Source organism: Juglans microcarpa x Juglans regia, chromosome 4S (assembly GCF_004785595.1).
Source record: "Juglans microcarpa x Juglans regia isolate MS1-56 chromosome 4S, Jm3101_v1.0, whole genome shotgun sequence".
Lineage (NCBI taxonomy): Eukaryota > Viridiplantae > Streptophyta > Magnoliopsida > Fagales > Juglandaceae > Juglans > Juglans microcarpa x Juglans regia.
This window is the reverse complement of record NC_054601.1, coordinates 20,269,546-20,291,945: the sequence shown is the minus strand read 5'-3', so window position 1 is coordinate 20,291,945 and position 22,400 is coordinate 20,269,546. Positions and strand designations below refer to the sequence as shown.

General features: G+C 33.2%; 1 protein-coding gene across 1 annotated transcript; it reads left to right on the top strand.

Moving 5' to 3' along the window:
• Positions 1–8,077: 8,077 nt before the first annotated feature.
• LOC121262487 (RNA demethylase ALKBH9B-like) lies at positions 8,078–12,271 on the top strand. The gene is made up of 6 exons (XM_041164976.1): positions 8,078–8,369; positions 8,701–9,312; positions 10,855–10,940; positions 11,055–11,365; positions 11,566–11,637; positions 11,739–12,271. Exons 1-6 carry the CDS (start codon positions 8,201–8,203, stop codon positions 12,085–12,087), a joined length of 1,599 nt encoding a protein of 532 aa, XP_041020910.1. The 5' UTR covers positions 8,078–8,200; the 3' UTR covers positions 12,088–12,271.
• Positions 12,272–22,400: the final 10,129 nt, after the last annotated feature.

Here is a 22,400-nt window from a genome sequence, read left to right as displayed (position 1 = left end):
CAGAGATTCAGCAATAAATCCATTACAACATAAACATAATAAATATAAGGTTTTCATAAAAAGTTTTCATGTTGAGAGTTTAAAATCATGATTGTTCGTACTAATGCTTATACTATGCATGACTTGATTTATCAGAATTAACTGATCGATCTGACTTAACTGACTGATTTGACTGGCCAACACACTTAACCCTGTGTGTGAGGTTGTGCATCGGCCCCACTTCCCGCGGTCACGAGAGGAGCAATTGATGGTATTCTGACATACTATGGTGAACCATACTTGAGTCTGTGGCTTGCACATCTACCCTGAAACTAAACTGCATTGGTAAATGCATTTGAATGACCATCTGATTAACTAATATGATCTTATCTTGCACCTGAACTTAATATAGCTTATGTATCTTATACACTAGAGATGCACGACATAATATATACATAATTATAATTTTTGAATTTGAACATGATGCAGAATGATATGATCATATGGTATGTTGGATAACATGTTTGCATATGACATGAGTGGTGCATAAATAATGATTGTTAATGAACTGGCTTGAATAATTCTTATATATAAGCTGAACTGTGATAATCCTAATTTGTTATCAAATTACTTACCTCATTGTGCTTCTTCTTGAATCTCACTTCGTAACTCGTTACCTATACGCGATATTAACTATCACTAAATCTGTCTAAGAACAACCTGTACTAATATCCTATTTAATTAAATTCATAATCTCGAAGATAGTCAAATAAATCTTTTATTTAACATCATAATCAATAAATCCTGATATTTTAAATTACTTAAATACTAATAACATATTATAATTTAGTAGAATACTTAGACTATTTTAAATAAGTGATAAAAATTCCAATTCTTAAATAAGGTTTTCCTTTCTTAACATAATTATTCAATCTTATAAGTAATCTAATAAATATTAATATTGTTTAAATATTCTTAACATAACAATTTTATTAAAATTCTACTAAATAGGCAAAGGAATATTTAACAAAATATTAGGCTCAATACTATACTTTAAAATATATTTCAAATTCTTTCAACACTTTCTTATAAAAATGAGCATTTGACTAATATATTTATTTAAGTAAAAACTTACCTTTAAAATAATAAGCTCAACCCATCACCAAATAAAATACTCAAGCCCACAAGAGTCCAAGCCCAATTAAAATTACACGACCTTTTAAAAGTAAGCCCAACATTCTTTTGTCTTAGGAAAAATACAGGCCGTATGGGCTTAAGGCCCAAGGCTCGTTATGAATCAAAGGTTCTTGGAGATTTAAAGCACACAGAAACAGAACAAGGAAGGAATTGGCCATGCGTAAGAGAGAAACAGAGGGCTCACCGAGAGGGGCATGGTTTGGCAGTTCTGGGCGGCTGGAAGTGGTCGGCGACGCGACTAGGTCTTTGGGCAGGGTGGTGCGACGCTGTGATAGAGAGAGAGAGAGAAAGAGGACTGCCTAGCCGAGAATAACAGAGGGAGAGGAGATCATCGTGAGGCAGTTGAGGCTGAGGTGGCATGTGGCGAACCTGGGGTGACGGAAAGTCTTCACCGGCGGTTTCTATGATGCCCGAGAGGTACTCCGACGTCCTTAAGGTGGTTGGCTAAACCACTTGGACTAGTTGCATCAAGATGCTCGTATACGGGTGCAAGAGGTTGTAGCGTGGTTGAGTTGGTTCCTCGAGTAATGGTGGTCCATGAGCTGGCACCGACGTGATCTGAAAGTGGTGGTGGCGTGGAGTTGCTGCGGAAGAACGTGGGTGATGATGGCTATGTGTGTAAGGTTCCTTGTTTTTATACAAAGGGTTTCAGTGATTTAATAGAAGATGGGGAGGGAAGTGGCGTGAGTTGGCTTAGAAGGTTTCATGTGTTTATTTGAAAGGGCTTCGTGGGATTTTATAGAGGGAAAAATGAGAAGTGATGATAGGATTTCAGAGTTGGTTTTCCATTAGGTTGATCAATTAGGAGATAAAAGTGTAAATGAGATTAGGATTATCAAATCAAGAGATAAGAATGAGGCTTATGGGTGGAGATATGGAGACATAAGGTTTAAATTCAAAACAAACTACTATTGCAAAATCGGGTCATACATAAAATACCAATAATAATATAATAATAATGCTATTAAAATTAATAAATGTAAGATCTGATAAAATTATAATAATAATAATAATAATAATAATAATAAAATATATATAATTATATAAAATTTATCTTATGACCTAATCTTAGGATCGGGTTATTACAATTCACCAATTGGTGGGGCACCTCCTCTAACATTTCAAGCCATTCATTGGTGGCGGTGTGTTGTGCCTCCAAAGTGGTTTCAAGGTTCTCAATCCGCTCCCTATGAGTTGGTTGTCGATTGCCCATAGATTCCTCTCCTTGGGTTGGATATTCTCAACGAAAGCACCAATGAAGGAAGCCCCACTCTCACTCAAGTGTTTGTGACGTGTTGAGTGATTAAATTTAGGGTTACCTCAAGGTAACACCAAGATCTGATTGGTATGATGGTGAAAATTAAGACTAACTCGGACTAGCACTCAATTCTAAAATATTAGGGTGACAAAGCATAAGCTTCACTTTTATTGAAAATAGCATAATACCTCCATTACAATGCAAACCCGAAATAAATAGTACTAGGGTTTGGCTAGCCTTTCCCCACTTATTCCCTCTAACAATTTCTTTTGAAATTTGAAATCACAATCCCAAAACAAGTCAAATTTATAAAATTAAGGAAATAATCACAACAACTCCTAAAATAAAGGAAACAAACTCAAACAAATTAACAAATAGATAATCTCTCTAATTTGAATGAGATATTCAGTCAACCTTCTAGCAACCACCCAATCCCTTAAAATCAAGGGGTTTGCCTCCTCCCCTAAATTCAAGAGATTTGCCAACCAATTCCTAAAACAAAGAAATTGGCTAACAACTTGATCCTCCTCTAGTTGACCTTCTCTTGGGTGCCCAAGGACTCATCACCAGAGCCATGCATGCACCCCAATGCCCTCCTAGTCTCGGCACACCTAGCCCTCCTAGTGGCATTACGAGTGGTCATTCTTGGATGTCTATCAACCTGCCACGAGTATAATAGTAGTATACGGCCCCGCCATAGGTATAATAGTAGCAAAAGGCCCCACCATAAGTATAATAGTAGTTTATAATACTACCACATGAGTTAAATATAATATTTGTCCCGATGTGATGATTTGATATGATATGAAGATAATGTTTCAGATTTTGATATGCCAAATGATTTTTTTTTTTTAATAAGAATGTTTTCTAAAAGATTTGCCCTGATATTTTATAACACGTTTTGATTCTGCATTCTAAAAGTAAATGTTTTGTTTCGTATTCTGAATTTTGTAAATACTCATATTTATATATTTACATACTAATATATATTCTCTACTTACTGAATTGTTGATAACTTACCAATTTATCTTCACAATATTTTAGATGGCTTTGATGGTTTAGCTAAGGATCAATAATAGAGTACATGAATAAGATTAGCTGAGAATAGTAGTTAAGTACCTTGGAGTACTAGTTCAAGTGGTAGATTTGTTTATAAAGTATGCGCATTTCATTATGTTTAGGTGGTTATGAAGACTTTTGTAAATCCTATTTCATTTTGGATAGTGATATCCTTACCACGCTATACTATCAGTCTACTACTAATTTATTTTTTTAATTTTTTTCCTCTGCAGGTCAGGACTTCATAAGTCCATTTCATCCTGCTCACTGCTTAGATCACACTCTGTCAAAGATTTGACCAAGGCTCGGAGAAAAGTGTCAGTTTTTGACAAAAAAAAAAAAAATGAAATTCCTTTATATCAATATTCAAAGGAAAATGGTAGCCCACGAGTTTACTTTCTCATTTTCACTGTTCATCTATTTAATTTTAATTTTTAATTTATTTATTTTTTATTTAATAATTAAAGAAGTGAATTTTTATGTATTGATATATTTTTTATTTTTTAAAAATATTTAAAGATATTTAAAAAATATGAAAAAAATAAAATATGAAATTTATACTAATAAGCATGCCCAGTCATATATTAGAAATGTGAAATTTATATTAGAAAACTGATAATGCTAGTTCTCCTGCTACCACTTGCATTTTTATTTTTTTTTTATTTTTTTGTTTTCTACTTCTGAATTAAGGAAGTATTTTTTAATGATGTTGTGAATTTTTTTTAAAAAAATATATATTTAAAAGTATTAAAAAATAAATGTAAAAAAAAGTAAAAAAATATATATATACCAAAATAATTAGCGGGAACTAGAAGTAGCTGTAATGCCGCCCAAAATTTAAAGAAAATGATATTCTCACCACTGGTTCTTACAGCTCTTGTTAGAATTTTTGTAATTTTTTTTCTTAATTATTAAGAAAGTATTTTTTAATAATATTGTGAGTTTTTATTTATTTTAAATTTTTTTTTGATAAATTATTTTAAAAATATTTAAAAGTTTTAAAAAACATATGTAAAAAATAACAAAAACAAAAGACCAATTATACCTAACTGTGGACGTAGCACAAAGAAAAAAAAAAAGATTTTGTGCCCATTTATTTATGTCAAATCTTACCGAAAATGTGTGGACAAAAGAAGTGATAAAACCGACAATAAATTCTGAAGTGCAGCGAGCGTGCAACACTGCTGAGGCAAAAGGAGTTAAAAAAATAAACGGATAGTACATCGTAGAAAGGGTATCATTTTCTTTTCATTTTATTACGTTAATTGAAATATGTAGAGAAGTTAATCTATTTTATTTGATTTATGGTATTGAGAATTTGATATATGATTATGTGTGGTTAATTAAATTAGAGGTATATATGTTTGGTTTGGAGTATTTAAAAGTATATATTTAGATTTAAAAAATATATTAATATTGTTGAAATTCATTATCAGGTGACAATAATTAACTTCTTAAACCTCTAAGATTAGTACATTACAATAATCTAATTTTAATTCAATGAGATCGTGACGTGGAAGTTCAAAACTGTTGCTAAAAACTTAAAAACGCCTTTTCTAAAACTTACTTCGTTTAAAAGTTTGTTTATTCCATAAAGTCCAGATTAATGTATTATTCTATAGCAATGGAAAGTGTTACAATCATAAATAAATTTTATAAAAATAAATTTATAAATTCATATGATATATCAGATTAACTTTACAGTAAAAATAATTTTATAATCTAATGTATTATTTCAAGCCACACCAATTTATTTGTTTATTTTTATGAGATCTCATTATAATTAAAGAATTTTTAGATGGCAAAACCAAGAGGTAAATAAGGCATTAATATATACACACATTTATGTATGTATTTATTGTAAGTGTAGGCTTCGTTTGGTTATATAAATGAGATGAAATGAGATAAAATAAGAAATTTGTGAATAGTAATGAGATGATTTGAGTTAAGAATTTTACGGGATTTTGAAAAATAAGAAAGAAAAAATTTGAATAAAAAAATTATAAAATTAAAAAAGGGTTAGAATATAATTTTTTAATATAATTTTTGTTTTAAAATTTGAAAAAAATGATTTTTTTTTTTGTATTTTATTTGAAAATTTAGAAAAGTTGTAATGATTAGATAATGATTAAATGTAAAATTGAAGAATTAAAATTGAAAAAGAAAAATGATACTATGATGTCTAAGTTTGTCTCCTCAATTTGACTGCTCATCTATTTTATTTTATTTTTTAATTTTTTTATTTAATAATTAAAGAAGTAATTATTAGTGTATTGATTTTTTTAAATAAAATATTTAAAGGTGCTTAAAAAAATATTTAAAAGAAAAAGCAAAAAATGGAAAGTACAATGTGCAGTAGGGACACACCAAATGAGTAAACTTGAGTTATATAGTAGCAATACGTACTTATTAAAAAATATTTATATTTAAATGATTTTAAATATTGAGATATGATGAAATAATTTAAAATGTTTATGAAAATTGGCTAAAATTCTTGTCAACCATTGCCTCACACTTTTTTGATACTTTGACAACTTGATGAAAAATTTAAAGAAACAGCATGATAAGCTAAAGAGTAATGATATATATATAATAAATTATATAATATATTATACAATAATGTTATAAAATGAGGATATTTTTATAAAATTATGTTATTTTTATAAGATATTTTACAAAAATACTTTTTATTTTATATATTATTGTATAATATGTTTTATAAAATGTTGTGTATAGATTATTTTCCTAAACTAAATATACGGCGGTGTAAAGAAAGATAATGCCTGTAGAAAGAAGACGTGGAAGGACATACAGCCATATTCGAACAGAATTTTTGTTCAAACATCTCCATATTACGACTTGTTTGATTTCGAAGAAGAGATGATATGAATTGAAATTAAAATTAAAAAATTAAATAAAATTTTGTAAAAATATATTTTTTAATATTATTTTTATTTTGAAATTTAAAAAAATTAAATTATTTATTTTATTTTTTATTGAAATTTAAAAAAATTATAGAGATGAGATGAGATGAGATGAGATGATATAAGATGAGATGTTTTCTAAAAACGGAGCTAATATATACCCTTTGATCACGTGAGAAAAGCATATTTTATTGATGAAAAAAAACCATGACAATTTTCTGATAATTTGATAAAAGTTCTTCCGATTTAGCATATTTACATAAGAAAAATGATTTGTATAAATTTAAAATATGTAAATTTAATTAATCAAACTTTTTTTTTCAAAAGACTTACATTAGTATTATACGTCCTAAATTTACATATAGCATTACTGCATTCATTTTTTTTTTTTTTTTGTTAGCCTAAACATATAATTAAATAGTAGAGCGGTGCTACTCCCACCGAAAAGTACTGAATGGTGTAATTTTTTTTAAAATATTTTTAAATTCACTTATTTTTTTTTAAAATAAAATATACATATTTATTAAAAAATATTTCCTTAATTACTAAATTAAAAAAATAAAAATAAAAATACAATTCGATGAAAAATTCGATAAAATTAGTATTTCTCTTAAGGAAAATACTCTAATCACAAAGAGATTATACAAAACTAATATCATAAACTGACGTGGCTCGATGTGATTCGTCAAATTATAAAATTACTTTTACTGTAAAGTAGATCAAATAGATCAAATGTAGTCACGTCAATTTGTAAGATTATTTTTATATAATTCATTTGTGAATGTAGTAATACTTCTCTCTTGAATAGTATTATTATTATTATACAACTCACATCGTATAGCCAAAAATTAAAGGAATATTCAAAAATTGAATCGAGACATATCTTGATTCTCTTATAATTATTGAGTTAGTCTAAATACAGTCTCTAAATGGAAATTGCTCGTGCAAACCCATACAATTATATTTAAAAAAAAATTTAAAATTACAATAATATCATTTTTTAAATAATTTTTTTTCTCATTTTATTCCTATTTATCAATGAAACTGCGTATGCAATCTCTCACTCAGGACTGTAAATAAAATTTCTAATAATTATTATTCATTTTTGTTTTAGGGACAAAAATCTAGTGGGCAAGAGTCCAAGTCAATACAAAATACAAATCCTAATAGGAAACTGAAACGGATAATTCGAATAGAAAAAGATGTACAAATCCAAATAGGAAATTGCCACGGATGATCCGATAAAAAAAGTAGTACAAATCCTAATAGGAAGCTGAAACGGATAATCCGAATAGAAAGTGGTACAAATCCTAATAGGAAACTGCCACAGATGATCCGATAGAAAAAAGTAGTACAAATCCTAATAGGAAACTGAAACGGATAATTCGAATAGAAAAAGTGGTATAAATCCGAATAGAAAATTGCCACGGATGATCCGATAGAAAAAAGTAGTACAAATCCTAATAGGAAACTAAAACGGATAATTCGAATACAAAAAGCAGTACAAATCCTAATAGAAAACTGAAACGGATAATCCGATAGAAAAATACAAATTCGAATAACTGACACGGATGATCCGATAGAAAAAGTAGTACAAATCTGAATAGGAATTAACCGATAATCTTTCCTTTGCATTACCTATAAATACATCTGTATCCTCGTCGTATAGCCACTTGCAAAGCGATTCTCGACCTTAACCTCAACAAAACCCTTTTTCCTATTGTTCCCAACACTCACTTAATATATTCTGTCGCCGATTACTCCCGTCCGAGTCGACTCAGCCATGGATGATCGCTCGGTCCCACCGAGCGACCCTTTACTCCTCAAGTTCGAGCCCTCCGAGCTCCGAACCGCCTCCGAGTTCCTCACCACCTGGCTCCCCTTCCTCTCCAGAGATCTCTGCCCCGACTGCTCCCAAACCCTCTCAGATCGCGTCCGCTCTCTCGGCCATGGTACCCACCCTTAACCTCAACTTTAGATTTTGGTTTTGGGTTTTATTTTATTATTCTCTGCGTTTCAGTTAACCCAAATTGCTTCGCGGTGAAGTTATTGGGAAGGGATTGTTCCTTTTGAAAATATGGTTCCTTTTATTCTCTTCGATCTTTCTATGTTTTTTGGATAGCGTTATTTTTCCTAAATTAGCGTCTTTTACATGATAACGTTAGAATTTTGCTTTTCTCGATGGATTTCGTTTCTCAGGGTTGCTTGTGCTTTTCTGGGACTTCTATTAGGGTTTTTGTTCATCTTTATTATTGACATTTTAATTGTTAATTGGTCTTGTAGAACTTGATGCCGATGCCGGACCTGAGCGCCCGAATGAGAATTCAGATCCTTTAAATTCGGATATACCCAAATTGCAGCAAGAGGTGAATCAAGAGGTGCAGCTAGAGGTGAGTGACGATCACGATGAGAACTGTGACACCAATTCAATCGGTAGTTGGAAAGACGGGTGGTCTGGACCTGTGGCTCGGGAACAGTCTACGAGCGGATCACCGAGCCATCATCGGATGTCTTGGGCCGACATAGCACAGGAGGAAGAAGACGAGTTCGGGGAAGAGGAGAAGGGTGAGGTGGTGGAGGAGGCGGAGGAGGACTCTGAGACAACGACCAAACGGGTGGTCGATGTGAATGCTGCCACTGGGAAATTGAGGATATCGATGAAGGCAGTTGAGAAGCCGAAGACAAACCTGTCAAGGGAACAGAGGGAGTACACTCGGTTCATGAATGTGAAGAGAGTGAAAGACTTTATTTGCTTGGAAAGATTTAGGGGAAAGATTGTTAATATTCTTGAGGGACTTGAGCTTCACACTGGTATCTTTAGTGCGGCGGAGCAGAAGAGGATAGTGGATACTGTGTATATATTTCAGGAGAAGGGGAGGAAAGGGGAATTAAAAGGTTAGTTCGATTACTGGGTCTTTTTGTTTTTTGCAAATCTTCAGAGTTTTGTTTACTTTTTTGTTTGGATTACTCCGATTGGCTAATGAAGGTTGGTATTGAAGTTTACATTCGTGGGTGTGTTTATATTAATTGGTCACTGTAACTGCTATGCCTAATTATGTGAATTAATAAATTCTTCTTACTTATAAAATAAAATGGTCACTGTAACTAGGAAAGGAACATTCCTTTTTGTGGTAATTCATTGTTATTGCAATGCCTGCAATGTGCATGCCCCAAAAATGGTATTAGGAAGTGTTAATTGTTAGATTGTTCGTTTGTTTGGCGAGGCATTATAGTTGTGGTTATTCTGTTATTTATACTGCCCGTGTATATTATCTAGAATTGCACTCTTTTTCTCTCTCTCACACATACATGCGTGTGCGGGCATCAACATTGTAGACTCGTGTTCTCTATAGTTTTAGAGATGCATGTGGTGAACCTACAGTTTTTATAGATTTCTACAATTTAAACTGTATTCACCCACTCTCGTCACATAAAGATATATCAATTTAATCATTTCGTTCCAGTTCTATTCACAGATTGCTCTTCCACATAGATTGCTTTGCATTGGTTGCTGTTGATGGTTGTGGTGGATTCTCGTTCTCCATATTGGTGCAATCTTGTATTTAGTATAAGCGATCATTGGTTTATTGATAGGTGAGTTTGGTCCTTTTGTTGTTTATTTGATATCATAGAGCAAGTAGGAGTTTCTGACCTAGGCATCTTGAATGGAAATTGGGTCAATATGTAATGTAGAGATCCAAGAATCATTAGACTTTACATATTTTCTTACTATTAATGTTGTTTGAGCAGCATCATTGGTTGAGGTGCTTGCGGTTTTTATACTAATAATTTCCATTCTCTTGTAGTTATTCATTAATATTAATTGGAGGCACATTTGTACAATCAAGTGCTAAACAGAAAAGATACTATTTTCCTATCTGGGAATTTATTATTATTATTATTATTATTATTATTATTACTATTACTACTACTACTACTACTATTATCTTGGTGTGTAATAGCTGTAAAAAGACAATGCCAAATAGGAGCTTCACCCACAAGTATATACTCTTTGGCAGATGCAAATAATATTGTAGCCCAAATGTAATCTGTACCATGGTTTGCCATCTTCTCCATTTGTAGGAATGTTTCTCACCTGATAGTAAGTGCCAATGTGATATATTCTTACCTCAAAATTTTCCTTCTATTTATTATTGCTTGGCTACCGAGACAATTAATAGGTACTGATTGTTGATTTGGAAGCTCTAAATGCACAATGATCAAATGTTGATTTTATGCACGTGTTTCTTTCATTGAGTCAGGAAAATATGTACAATTTTATTGTCCTGAATTGGTTTGGATTGGACTTTCTTTTCCTTCTTTCTCTGAAACAAAGTTCTTCTTTCTATTTCCTTTGTTTTTTCTTCTATGATGTTTTTTGTTAACTGATTTGGGAACATATTCCGAGGTATTTAAGTATCTCTAAACTTCTTTCAGAACGGACATATACGGCACCCACTAAGTGGATGAGGGGGAAGGGACGTGTAACTATCCAATTTGGGTGCTGTTACAATTATGCAACGGTTAGTTTTTCCAACTACCAGTACTCTTAGTTTCTCATTAACTCTGGTGTCATCAGTATAATTACAGAAAAAAGTTTGATGATAAACTGCTAATTAGTTTTCTATTGGTGCCAGGATAAAAATGGTAACCCACCTGGTATCCTCCATGACAATACTGTAGATCCTATGCCTTATCTTTTCAAGATGATCATTAAAAGGCTGGTCAAATGGCATGTACTTCCTCCGACCTGTGTACCTGATAGTTGCATTGTCAACATCTATGAAGAAGGGGACTGTATACCTCCGCACATTGACAACCATGATTTTGTGCGGCCTTTCTGCACTGTGTCTTTTCTAAGTGAATGCAATATCATTTTTGGATCGAACTTGAAGATTTTGGGTCCTGGCGATTTTGACGGTGCCATTGCAATCCCACTCCCTGTTGGGTAAGTATGACATGCTGAAATTTTTTCCTGTTTTTCTGTCCTTTCTCATATTCTCTACCGCTTTTCTCATTATTATTTTATTGTTTTTCTCTCGGCCTCTTCACAGCTTAACTGACATTACATTTGCCGAAGTAGAACCTTTATCATTCCATTTTTTTTAAAATTTTAGAACAATTATTGAGTCAGTATATTTTCTCCAGATCTGTTCTTGTCTTGAATGGAAATGGGGCTGACGTGGCTAAGCATTGTGTGCCTGCAGTTCCTACAAAGAGGTAGGTGTTAAAACTATATAGGATAATTCTTGTTTGCTTGTAGATGTTGTACAGGTGGCTTTCGTTTAATGCTAACGTGTCCCTTCGTTATATTTTTTTAGGATATCAATCACATTTAGAAGAATGGATGAATCCAAAAGGCCGATTGGGTATGTTGAAGAACCTGATTTGCTGGATATTCAACCATTGCCATATCAAGTGGAGAAAGAGAAAAGGTTAAATGCTCCAAAGCCCGACCGATATATGAAGCAGTCATTTCGAAGACCAGTTAACATGGAATCAAGGGGACCTGCCGAGGGAAGTGACACCTATAGACGGCCTCATGAATCAAGTTGGAGACCAGTTAACACAAGATCAAGGGGACCTGCTGAGGGAGGTGACACCTATAGAGAGCCTCGTGAATCAAATTGGAGTCGAGGAGTGCCTCCAAACAGGAGGAGAGAAGGGTGAACTTAGGCAGCTGATGGTTGCATCATTACCAAGAGCCAAGCCTCTTGATTTCAGCTATGTACTGTGTGTTGCTGTTTGTTTGGATGCGGTCTTTTTTAGAATACTTCAGTTCCAAGGGCAGAGGCAAAGCTTGTGAAGGTAATAAAGTTGGTCTAATGTGGTGGACAAGCTGGCCGGAGAAAATTCTGATCACTTGTGTAGCCGGAGTCTATGGACGGTTTGAATCCTGATTCGACCTGTATCCTGACGAAGGATTGGCTGATTATGTGCTAGTGTGCATTATTGAGGATTCTTATGGTCAATTTGCTAAAATGTATGTATCACTAATTAAGTTGGTATGTTTTGATTTATTTTCCGGCATTTTTTCAGAGTAATGAAATTTGTAAACTGGGTGAGTTAATGTACTTAATTTCTATTATTAAAATGATCATGAATTAGTTGGATGATGTAATTTGACCACTGGAACTACATGCAGTATGATTAATTTGGCAGCACATGACTTTTGTTTATGTACATGATGGTAATTGGATGGAGTAATTAATATTACATGTACAAACCATTAGTATACTTCTGTATGTTCTAAATATATCACAAAATCCAGAAATCTGTGTTGCGCAACATGCATGATTATTAATATAAAAAGCTTTTGATGATCTCATCTGGAAAAAAAAAAAAAAAAAACTTTGATTTGCTGATCTCTCTCTCTCTCTCTCTCTATATATATATATATATATAAGAAAATGTTAAATATATTTAAAGAAAAACTTACAAAAACTTACTTCTCGATACGTCAGTTATTGATATATTAAAAATTATGAAATTTAAAATTTAAAATTTAAACTTCAAAAGAAAACTAACAAAATAAATCTTGTAAGTAAAACTATAAGTATATGTAGTACCTAGCGAGGTCAGTCTTTCATATGTAATATATAAAACTGTAAGTATATATATATTAATGCATCTAGCGAGGTCAGTCTTTCAAAGTGATCACGTGTAAAATTAGATAAAAGGGTTAATTACATACAAAATAGTCTTTGGATTTTCACTATATTGCCTTCAGCCTACACATTTTATTTCCACGTCAATGGCTCCAATTAAAGTATTTATAAAAAATATTAAATATATTCTGAAACCATAAGTTATTAAAACTTCAAAAAAATCTAAAAATAAAAATATTTAAATAAATAACAAGTAAAAAAGCTAATATTAATAATATATATAACCACACCAAACAAATAAAGATAAGAAAATAAATTAAAAAAAATCTAATTAAAATATTAAATAAATAAATAAAAATAAAATATTAAAAATCTGAATAAAAAACAAATATTAAAAAAAATTACACTACTCAAAAGCATGCAACAATCATGTAACGCTACTTAAAAAAAATATGGTATGTATGTAACATCATTTATTATATAATCCGTTGTATTCATAAAAAAAAAAAAAAAAAAAAAAAAAAAAAAAAAAAAAAAAAACCTAATATGTCATATATACTTCCGTGTAAACAATCGTGTGTTTAGTGTATCAATAGAGATACTTGCATATAAGTTTATTCTAAAACATAAATCAATGGGAGGCCAGCGATCTTCCCTTTTACTCCCATTGGTAAAACTAATATGGTTTAGGGAATCCTACTCGAGTGACACTAAGGTCAAAAGAGACCCTCCTCCTAATTAGGAGAGGCGGCATTCCTTTATCGCGACGATCACAACGGTTGAAGGGAAGAAAAAAAAATGCGGGGTGGGGATCCACACCTGCCTGCTCGCATTTTTATTATATATTTATATATATACATACTAAACAATGTGCTATGGTACCCCTAAATACTTACAAGGAAAATTGCCTTTCAAAAACCCTGTCATCCGCTTTAGAGCTCTCTTCCGTGCCAAAGGAAAAATATGACAGTTTTCTCTTTACTTAACTCTTGACCTAACCATTCCTCATACTTGGCCAACAATACCAAAAGTCCCCGAATAGATCTCAATCCTCCATTTGTAAAAATAACCACATCATTTGCATACATGATATGAGAGATCAGAGTCGCACCTCTAGCTTGTGAAAACTGCCCAAGCTGCTTCGCTGCCACACTTTGCTTTATGAGTTTTGAAAGAACCTCTTGTAAAATAATAAACAAGTAAGGAGAAAGAGCGTCCCCTTGACGCAATCCTCGGCCTCCTTGAAAGAAACATTTTGTATTACCATTCATCATAATTGAATTCATGGCAGTGAAATACAGGCTTGGATTAAATCACAAACCTGTGTAGAGAAGTCGAAATAATGTAGGACTGCCAGCAAGAACTTCGAATCAACTCGGTCATATGCCTTAGCCATGTCCATTTTAAGCATGACATTTCCACCATGAGTCTTCTTATGAATGGATTGAACCATTTCCTGCATGAGACTAATATTTTCAAAAATGCTCCGTCCAGGAATAAAGATTCTCTGCTTGGGAGAGTTCATCTTTGGGAGGAGACCTGTCAAACGATTAACAATCACCTTTGAACAAACTTTATAAATCACAAAACAAAGGTTGATAGGCCTAAACTTATCAAACCCCTTTGGAATTAAAACCACGTAAGATGCGGTATAAACTTTGGGCAATTGTTTTTGCAAGAAAAATTCCGTAATAGCTTCTAAAACATCTTCCTTCACCACATCCCAACAACTTTTAAAGAACCCCGATCCAAACCCATCTGGACCCGGTGTACCATTCAAGGGAATAGAAATAAGGGCATCATACACATTTTTCATAGATGTATCTTTGCATATTCTCTCACTCTCCTCCATCGAAATAACTGGCGAAATGAGGGAAGAAGGATCCAGAACCACCCTATGATGAGCCTATTTGAGGAAACCAGAAAAATAATCCATGACCCCTTGGTGAATTGCCTTTGACGAGTAAAAAAAAATGCCATCCTGTAATCTCATCTTCAAGACCCTCTTTGAGCAAGCCATGTATCTTCTCTACATCTCCAACAAGACAGTTTCATGCACGACTGAATCAGGTCCCTCTCAACTTCTTCATCCCAACCAAGCTAAAGACTACGCTCCAACCCCTCAACATGATCCTCGAGCTCCCAAATCTTCACTTCAGTTCTCCCAAAAACCACCTTGTTCCATTCTCTCAAGGCCACCTTCAATTTTTTTAGTTTACCAGCAAGCTTAAGGAGCCCCCACACCACTAGCAGCATCCTTCCAAACATTCTGAACACAACTAAAAAAATCCTGATGGCCAGCCCACATTTGTTGGACCCGAATTGGGGAAGGACCATATAGAAAAGGATCTTGGTTAAAATCAATGAGCATATGGGAGTGATCCGACATAGACCTCGGTAAATAAGAACAAACTGCATTATAAAACCTGGTGAGTAAGCTTGCATCAACTTAGCCCAACTTCTGGATAAACCCCCTTGACCGTTACACCAAGTAAAACTCCTACCCTTTGTATTTGATTCAATCAAGCCACTTGGTGTATCCAGTTATTAAAATCCTCCATAGCAGCTCTTGGTCTCAGCCTCCCACCCCTCTGTTTTGAATCTTTATGAATTATATTGAAGTCACCTGCAATGATACAAGGCTCAGAGCTTAAATTTTGATAACCGTGTTCTTCCCATAGAACATGTCGTTCATGCATATTACACTTCACATAAACAAAAATACACAAAAACTTCTGATCACCATCCCCTAGTTGCAACAATATAAACTGCATACCCTTTCGAATGACCTGTACCGACACTTCATCCTTCCAGAGTACCCAAATCTTCCCACCATACTATTCATTAGAGATAACATTATCAAACTTTAAAGTTCTTATCAAACCTTTTGCTTTTTCGTATTGTAAGAAAGGTTCCATCAATGCTACTATCATTGGTTTATACTTGAAAATCAATGCCTTCAACCTGCCCCTTGAAGTTCCAACCCCCCTATATTCCATGCAAACAAAGAGCCTATCATAAAGACAATTTAGTGGTACGGGTGAGCACTTGTGTAGAACTCCTTGCTTTCTTAAGTTATTTTTTTGTAGCTTTATTTTTTATGTCGTCTCCCTCCATTTCAGTGGCATAGTCTTTATGCTGAGAAAATATCCTAGTATTTGTCTTTGGTTCTGGATCCAAGGCAATCTCCTCTTCCCTGTGATATATCTCTAGTTCCGACTTACCTGCACCATCCCCCTCAAGGTTATTTTTTGTTCCTGACAGATATCCTAGCATATTCTCCTAATCCCCTTCCCCTAAGATCTCATTCCCCACATCCCTAGAACTGCTCTGGATCACTGGATGTACATCATCTTTTGTCAAATTAGAAATAGTTCTCTCAACCTGAGTATCAGCCACTTCATCACGAACAACCATTTCCAGTCCACCAATTTCATTAACATCCACCAGATTTACATCATTAAGAGCAAGCATTGAGTCCTCTTGTCCTTTATCACCTTCCTTCACGGCCTTCATGTCCTCCTCCATATTAAGGTTTTCCTCCTTCAACTCACTTGCAACGGGATCTTTCTTTTGAACCCAGACCTTTTTCCCAGTAGCAACCTTACCAGAACGACATGTACGTGCGTTGTATCCCTACACTTTGCAATGACAACAAAATGCAGGAAGAGTCTCATAAACAATCTCCTGCTTTCTACTCATTTCCAAACCCGGGGACCCAATCCAGAAATAAGGAATTGGTTCCTTGGCAACATCCATCTCGAAACACAGCCGAGCATCATCAGTGCGAGTTGCACATCTCGTAGGGTTATCACGACGAATGAACCGTCCTATTGGTTGCCGTAAGGATTCTGAGAAAAGACTGATCATGATAAAAGTTTGGTGGCAGGCCTGGCATCAAGATCCACACTAGAACAAAGGAAGGCTCTTCATCTTCATTAAAATCAGGCTTCTAATGAAATGCACAATAGGGAACACCATCAACCTCGCATGCTTCACGAGATAATGCTTTCAGGAAATCCGCTTCCAAAGACATACAAACAAAGACATTCCATAGACGTCGCATAGTGGATATAACCGACATTCCTGCTAGACCCCAACGTCTATGAATGAATGAGCGGATGGCATCCAACGATGGTAGCTGCCGGAGAAACTTCAAAACAATGGAGAAATGGAAAGTTTATGTTGAACGAGAGATCTCTTCCTTTGAAAATTGAAAACACAACTCCCCATCAATAAGTTTCGTCGGTGCTCGATGTGCCACTGTCATCTTTAGGAGAGGTTGGGGCACTACTAAGACTAGATCAACGAGAGATCGTCGACCTATATCTGAGTCAGCAGCTGTCATGCAACCTCATGAAAGAAATCCTAATATGTGTTCTGTTTTTGGAACCCATAAATAGCAAAAATTAGGCCCACAAATAGTCAAAATGGCCTTTTAAAAATAGGTTATGGGCCCACAAATAGTCAAAATTTTAAAAACAAGTTATGGGCCCACAAATAGTCAAAATGGCCTTTTAAAAATAGGTTATGGGCCCACAAATAGTCAAAATTTTAAAAACAAGTTATGGGCCCACAAATAGCCAAAAAGGCCTTTAAAAACAGGTTATGCACCTACAAATAGCCATAAAGGCTTTTAAAAACAAGTTATGGGCTCAACGGGTCTATAGGCCCATTGTGGCCCACAGGCGAGTGGACGATCCATAGGCCAATTTGCCCACTCGGCAGTTGGGTGAGGCCACCCACCCATACAGTACGGATTTAATAGAAGGCCCCTCCACCCAAGTGGGTGCGGGGGCGAAATGGCCGACTGCTTGCCTCCACATAGGACGAGTAGTAGGCCTACTTCCTTGAGGGAGGCTAGGGGAAAGGTGAGATCCCTAACCTCTTTTCTAACCTATATTTTTTTAAAATTATATATTTATATATATATATATATATATATCTTTTAAGCTGTTTTATAGTTTTATTTTTTATATTATTTATGTTTTATACAATTATTTTTTTCTTTAATTTTTAGTTGCATTATTATTATTATAGTTGGTTCTTATTTTTTTCACTTTTATAATTTTTCCTGATTCTTTATATTTTTCTTTTTTTACCAAAACATATTCGTGGGTTTTAAAGTTCTAAGCTTTTAAAATCTAACTTTTTATAATTATTTAATTGAGTGGTTAACGTGGAAATGAAATATCACATATATTCGCGCGCTTTGATTGATTGACATGAATATTCATAATGATATATAAATATATATATATATATATATATATATATATATATAATGTGATACTAAAATCTAAGGGGTGATAAACGAAAATATTACAGCGTGTGAATTTCTAACAACTCATTTAAATTCGAATAATCATGTCAGGGACAAGCTACCTTAAATGTACAAAACTTACGTAAGTTTCTTTTGTAACAAAATGAGTTCCATCAAGATAAATTAAATTTTTTATACTTTTTTATATAGTGAGGTCTACTTTTTATATAGGAATTGCATGTGCAAGACTTATATGTACATTTGAGGCTTATATATTTCATTATTTTTAAATTGAGTTATATAAAAATTGAGAATTTTAGAGATCTTTAATTTTATGTACAAATTAGGAGTGATATATATAGGCTGTACAAAAAAACTTTTAAAAAGTAAATTTTATAAATTAATATGGTTATATCATATAATATATTAAATTTACTTTATCGTAAAATTAACGTGCTTGATAATTTGAAGCACTGCAACAAACCATACGTATTAGTTTATATATGAACTTTATTTTGTAAGAGTATTGGCAGTGGACTCATGATCAAATGAGTGCCATCTTTAAAATTTGATAAATTTGTATTTAAAATCACTGCATTGGATTCAGCATATACTAAAATCTTCAATTTTGAACTACAATATATTTAAGTTTATCACCAAATTTGAAGACTAATTGTTCAGACTCTATTACTATTATTTTATTTACTTAAATTATTGTTTCTCAATTTTGAGCTCCAATATACTTAAGTTGGAAAATAATAATTTAAGTATCAGATTAAATTATTAATTAACATATAGTTAGTATAATTATAAAATATGAAAAATAAATATATTAAAAATATTATTATTAAAAAAATAATATTATATTATTATTTTGACTAATCTAATAGTTAATCTAATGTGGAGTTATGGTTAGAAATGTTTTAGATTTATAAAAAATATGTAATTTTCATCAAATTTTAGAGATAAATTTAATTAAACCAATGCCAACTTCCAAGATAAAAAGAGAAACAAGACAGGTTGTGGCTAGGGTTTGGTCTGTATGATCTTATACGTAGCAAGAAAGAAGGAAATGAGGTTAGTAGAAGTCTAGAGAGAGAGAGAGAGAGAGAGAGAGATATGGAAATAATACTGTGATATGTATTGAGAGATATGGGTAGAAAATAAGGGCAAGAGGATGATTACCCGAAAGAAAAGGGAGTGTACTACTGCGGCTGTGCACAGTGCACACTAGGGCACTCCCTTATGAGGTAAGCAGCTCAGGATTTTGGATGAGTGAGAGTGAGAGTGAGAGTGAGAGAGAGAGAGAAACCCCATGTAAATGCATGATAAGGAAAGGCAAATCTCATGATGATAATGTCAAAATCAAACAAATTATGCAATCTGTAAAAGTTGAAATTGAGAGGGACATATAGAGAGAGGTAGAGAAAGAGAGACTGAAACAGTCAGAATTGTAGGAAAAAGGGAATGAGACTGTTTACAGATAGAATTCAAGGAGATATTGAATATTTCCATTTACCCAGAAACTTAAAAACAAAATAGATAATATTAATTCAAACTCTTGCATGGATTGGTCTGTAGTTATAAGGCTTTTTTTTATCTATTTTCCCAAGTGATCATGATGAATGAGACCCAATTTTAGCAAGATGAGACGACAAGCTGCTAGCTGTAGTAGTACTAATGCCTCAAATCACAGAACAAAAATGAGATGACAGATAATAGACTCTGCTTATAGAAGGCTTTAATAATCTTTGGTTTAAGAAAGATTAATGAACTTGATGATCAAAGACCAACTCATGTGCCTGCTTCCAGCAACATACTCATGTACTGCTAGCTAAGGCCGTGATCATCCACCTTAGTACCACGCAAAGGCATCCTTTGTACTCGATATATATGAGCCCTGCATGCAGCATGCATGCATGGTATAATCTAAAATGTTATTTGATAGATATTGGAAACTAAGCGTGCATGATAGATAATGGATTGAGAAACACTCTCAGAAGCCGTGCAAATGCAACTTGTATTAAGTTTGTTTATAAACTAAGACTTGTATAATGCTTCCCCGGCCATCACATGAATAAAGTAAATTATCAACTAGTTAATTGGAATACGTACGGGGTCTTTAAAAATTGTTTGCCTCTAAGTCCTGTTTGGTTGCAAAAATCAGTTGAGATTATCTCAATTCAATCTAATTTTAAATTGAGTCTAACATTCAAACACTCAATTCTCAAATTACTAAATTCATCTTAACTCAAAATTTTCTTAGACATGGAGCCACAACTTTTTTTTAACTCAATACATTTTTATACGTGTGATCTACAATATTTTTCAACTTTTCATAAATAGTACTAAACTCATTTTATCATCTAAACACATCTAAACTCATTTTAGATGAGCTTCACATAACTTATTCCATCTACTCAACTCACTACTATTTATAAAGAATTCAACTCAGTTCAGCTCAACATCTAAACACAATCTTAATAGATAATTATTAGGCGGTAAAATCATATTTCTTGGTGTATTTTCTCATCTTTTAAAAACATCTAAGATCAGCATGGTTCTATCTGTATATATAGCTTACATATATATCATTATTGTAAATTCTTTGTCAATAAAATCAGATTCCCATTCCATATTCTTTCATTTTAGCCGGAAATATTTGATATTTCTTTAAACCGATAGTATTGTATTAAAAAACGTCAGAACTTAATGTCTAACATGATACCTAGCTAGCTAGCTTCCTTAATTACGTACCCTGGAGCATGCTTCATGTGTCATGTACAGAAAAAAAAAAGTAACACATAACATCTAGCTGTAACTAGGACATGATGAGTTATATTAATATACATAAATCTCATTTCTGATTAAAACTTGGAGTAGTCCAATCTTGCTAATTGGAACCCTTTTTTTATATTCTTTTTTCCACACGCACGTAAAAAACAAACACTACTGGTGGTGGCAGCCTGGAGATTAGTCTTATCTATTTGTTATCAAAGCTGCTGCAGCTGCTGGTTTGTGTCACTGAATCATATATAAATATATGCCCTAGCCGGCGGAAAACGAAGATTTAGATCATGAGAAAAAGGAAGAAAATGTGGATCGATGGAGGGATGGTGATCTTGGGTTGCTGAAATGCGGGTGTTTGGGAATTGGGGAGGGTACCAAAAAAGGTGCAGTGGGAAAGGGCAAAGGAATGATGGAGCTTTTGATGATGATTGATCTCTCACATCATATACATACATAAAACCTCCACAAAAACCATGACAACCCTCAACCCTCTCTAATTTAATGCTCGAGAGAGAAAGAGAGAGAGAGAGCATTTATTTTTGGGACGCGTGCTCCGTAACATCAAGGACTAGACACATCATGACAGTGGTTTTTTATTTTTTATTTTGTGTTTATTTATTTATTTTTTTTAAGTTTTTTTTTGTTTCTTTGCCCTTTTGCCCTCAAGCTTTGGGTGTCTCTCTGTTTTAGCTCATAGTTTGAAGAAATGGAACGAACCAGTAGTACTAGTAGAACTCCAACTACTAGAGTCCAAGAATTAATTAAGCACATGAGATGAACGCTGAATCTTTGAATTCCTCATGATCTGGTTTCTATCCTATTTTAACCATATCAGAACTCCATTAAAGTGGATTTTTGTACATTTTGTTAAGTAGGTCTTGTATTTCTTCAACCATGATATAATAAAGCGAGAAAGGTAGAAAGATCTCATTCAAATTGGAAGTTTTTCTTGCATACATACATCTATATATATATATATATGACACAACAAGCTATCTATATATAGAGAGAGATGATGAATATTGCTATACATCAGCTACTATTCACTCACATACCTCACGCCTATAACTTTTTTACAGGGTGTGGAATATGGGGTAGTGAATAGTGACTGATGAGAAGAATTTTTCATATGAAAAAATTTAATTGTAAGCGATTATGCGCACTAATACGCACACCCATTCAGGAGTGGTTTGGATTCAGAGATGAGTTGAGATGATTTGAAATGATTTATGAATAGTAGAATAAAAGTTAAATTATTTATTATATTTTGTGTGGAAATTTGAAAAAGTTGTTTTAGAATTTGAAAAAGTTGATTTGTTTAT